Source organism: Strix aluco, chromosome 1, assembly GCF_031877795.1.
Source record: "Strix aluco isolate bStrAlu1 chromosome 1, bStrAlu1.hap1, whole genome shotgun sequence".
NCBI classification, from domain to species: Eukaryota; Metazoa; Chordata; class Aves; order Strigiformes; family Strigidae; genus Strix; species Strix aluco.
In genome coordinates, this window is record NC_133931.1 from 152,008,781 (window position 1) to 152,012,325 (window position 3,545).

The 3,545-nt window shown below is 40.0% G+C and overlaps 1 protein-coding gene across 1 annotated transcript; it reads left to right on the forward strand.

The window, feature by feature from the left end:
• Positions 1 to 210: 210 nt before the first annotated feature.
• On the forward strand, positions 211 to 1,224 carry XCR1 (X-C motif chemokine receptor 1). The gene has a single exon (XM_074849739.1). It carries the CDS (start codon positions 211 to 213, stop codon positions 1,222 to 1,224), a length of 1,014 nt encoding a protein of 337 aa, XP_074705840.1.
• The last annotated feature ends 2,321 nt before the right edge of the window (positions 1,225 to 3,545 follow it).

Here is a 3,545-nt window from a genome sequence, read left to right on the forward strand (position 1 = left end):
TTCATGTTCTAGTCATAAGAGGAAATGACTCCTTTCTCTCCCAAAACTGGGACAAATAAGGTAGTTTCACTGCTTCTTTTTGTCTCTTAAAACAGAAGCCTCCGCAGCAGGAATTTAGTTATTGGGTTGATTTTCACCAAAATTTTGTTTTGATTGTTACAGTTCTTCAAAGCAGCTAGCTGGAGAACAGTGCAAGGTTTGCACAAACAAATGGATGATGAACATTATGCACTCAATTTGGATGAGAACTACTCATATGAATATATTAATGAAAGCAATGTCTGCGAAACGGGCGACTATTTTGTATTTTACACCCATCTCACTACTGTCCTCTACACTCTGGTATTTTTGCTCAGCCTGCTAGGAAACACTCTAGTGTTATGGATCCTATTCAAATATGAAAACCTTACATCTTTAACGAACGTCTTCATCATGAATCTCTGTGTCTCTGATTTAGTATTCTCCTGCATGCTGCCTTTCTGGGCGGTGGACCAGACCTTTGGGTGGATTTTTGGTGAGTTCCTTTGCAAAGCGTTGAATGCTGTTTTCTCCGTTGGCTACTACAGCGGTGTGTTCTTTCTGACTCTAATGACTATCCTGCGGTACTTGTCCGTAGTGAACCCCCTCTCGCCTCTGGGATCTCAGACGCAGTGCTGTGGTTTTCTGGTGAGCTTGGTTGTTTGGACTGGTAGCATATTAATTGTGGTTCCTGAGGTGATTCACACCACAGTGCAAGAAAACTTGGAAGGGGACAAGATCTGTGATTATGGTGATTGGAAATGGAAAAAGGTGGACATTTATCAGAGAAACATACTCTTCCTGTTTTCTTTTGGGGTTATTGTATTCTGTTACTTCAAGATACTGGTTATCCTGCTCAGAGCAAGATCTCGCAGAAAGCACAGAACTGTGAGGCTCATCTTTATTATTGTGGTGGCTTTTTTCCTGAGCTGGGCACCTTACAACATCCTCAGCTTTCTGCTTACTTTTCCACCACCTACCTGTCAGTATGAAAGAGACTCCAATCTTGCCTTTTACATCAGTCGTAAAATTGCCTTCTCCCACTGCTGCCTCAACCCTGTGCTCTATGTGTTTGTTGGAGTCAAATTCAAGAGGCATTTGTTACGTTTATGCAGTCAATATCTACCCTGCGGTGATGGTCAAGTCTCCAGCCCCAGGATCTGCTCTGAAGGCAAATTCCACTATGAAGGTGCATCCACCTACTGACCTAACTGCGAGACCTAACTGTTAGCACTAATCCTGGATGAACATTCAGATTTTAAAAGCCATGAATAACCTCTAATTCTTAGAGGCACTTCCCCAAGACAGACACACAAATTTACTCTTTGCAAACATGCTGTGTATGGAAAGTAATTTTTAAAAATGTATTTGCAGTGGGATGGAGAGCTGAGAATGCTAAGAAATTACTTCATTGGACTGTAAGCCTTATTTTTATGATTTGCGCAGTTGGATGGATTTTCTCTCATTTATAGTTTATTTTCAAAAGAAAAAAAATTGCTTTTTCCTTTGGGAGCTAAAATATCAGGTTTTAACACAAACGGTGTTGCATGTTACTTTCTTGCCTGACTTAAAATATTTAGATTGAATATAGGAATGGACACATATGTATTTTTGTAGCTTTTAATGCTTTACAGTGTTTATCAGTGCTGAACTCTTTGGTTCTCTCTTTTTGGGGCTCTCAGGATTAACTGGCCTGACAATGGCTACAAGACCTCAGAGTCTCTGAAGTTCTCAGTGCAAATGTTCTTTTATCTGTTGGTAGATAAATACATATAAAACTAGCTTAGCATAAAAGTAGTCTTTTGGGTCTGAAATGGAAAGTTTGGGAGAGCCCTAGAAGGAACACAACATGTTAAGCAGATACTTCACTAGGATATTAGTTTTCCTCCTGTTACTGCTCCTTCCACAGGCACCTTCCAGTCTCTGAATATCCCTTCAGGCAGTTGAAGTGGATCAGCAGCCCTCCTCTGAGAAGCACGGGCATGTATTTGCTTCTAAATGCTCTCTCCCTCCTTTTCTACCTTTGCCATGCTGCTGAGAAGAATTAAACTTTCTAAAAACATTATAGTGCAAGAACAAATAGCTTTTTTAATAGCAGGATAGAAATAGCTTGCTTTATTTGTAAAATAAATGTTTGGCTTTTTTTGTTTTTTAAGGAAGCCAGAGAAGCAAGTTTTAGCCTATATACTTGGATGATTGCTGCTTCACTTTTTAAAAACGACTTCACAGAGATGTTTAAATCTCTGCTTAAAACCTGATCATCAGTGCCAGCCATGTGTTTGTTTTTGATGTGCTTCACATCTGTCTAGATACCAGATATGCTCGTATCTCTGAAGTGGGCGAGCGTCTGGTCTAACTAGCTGCCTGGCCACATGCAAGTCTTTTGTTTCATGCACGCATCTTATCTCCATGGGCAGGTGGGAAGGAAAGTGCAAATATTTGCACGAACCTAGCTTTGGAAATGTTGCTAAGAGGGTGAGTTGTGTTAAGAGCAGGAGTGTTTTTACATGACTTCCCAACTAAAAGCAAGTTGAAGCAATTCAATTCAACAACACACATTTTTGCAACAAAACCATTCACATTCTGATTACACCAATCAAACCTTGTGGCTTTTTTCCTCATGTAAAATGATATTCTTCTTCATGATAGCTTGGTGGGTTTTTTTTCCTCAAGCAGTGTAACGTGTAGGGCATACGCAGTGTAGCTGAATGACAAAGTCTCTGGAAAACAGAATACTTAATTTCCTAGCATTTGTATAGAAAGCCAAGGCAGCTTTGCAGTAGCACCAAGGAATGGTTTGGCAACAGTTCTAAACAACAGTTTGGCTTTTTGGGCAGTCGTCTTAAAATGTCTCTGTGGTATTTCCACACTATTTCTTTTGATCTCTAAAGATCATCTGGAGCAGACAACAGATTCTTCTCAGCTGCTGTATAGTTGCCCATAGTTTCTGGTTCGTGCTTCAGTTTAGCTGCCAGAGCAAAGTGATCATATTTTGTCCCTTATCATCAGATGCACCTTTCTGAACAAGTCAGTCCTGGTATCCCATTACTACAGTTATTGCCTAAAACTTAAAAAATTAAAAAGGTTACTCATTAATCCCACAGGGAAACTCACTCATGTTCAGACAAACCGTGGCAAGTTAGAAGTTGTCATCTGTCTGACTGTGGTGGAGACCAGCCTTTGGATCTTGTCTCCTGATAAGAGACATTTGAAATGAATGTGGTTGCTTTTATGCACTTCAAGAGATTTTGGACTGGGGACTCAATACCGTCAATTATGAAGAGACCACCTACCAAAGGACAAATGAGTCCAAATTCTTCATCTTCTGTTCTGGTAAGCCAGGACCACTTCATGGGCACCAGCAAAGGTCTACAAGAGGAAAACACCGTGACAATGAGCAAAAGAAGGTCTCATGCACCTACATCAACAAACTTTCATTCAACTCATTGTCCTAGAGCTACATTACCCTGAAATCTTTACTGTCAATACATTTTACATTTATCTAAAAAATGTCAAGAAGTATAACA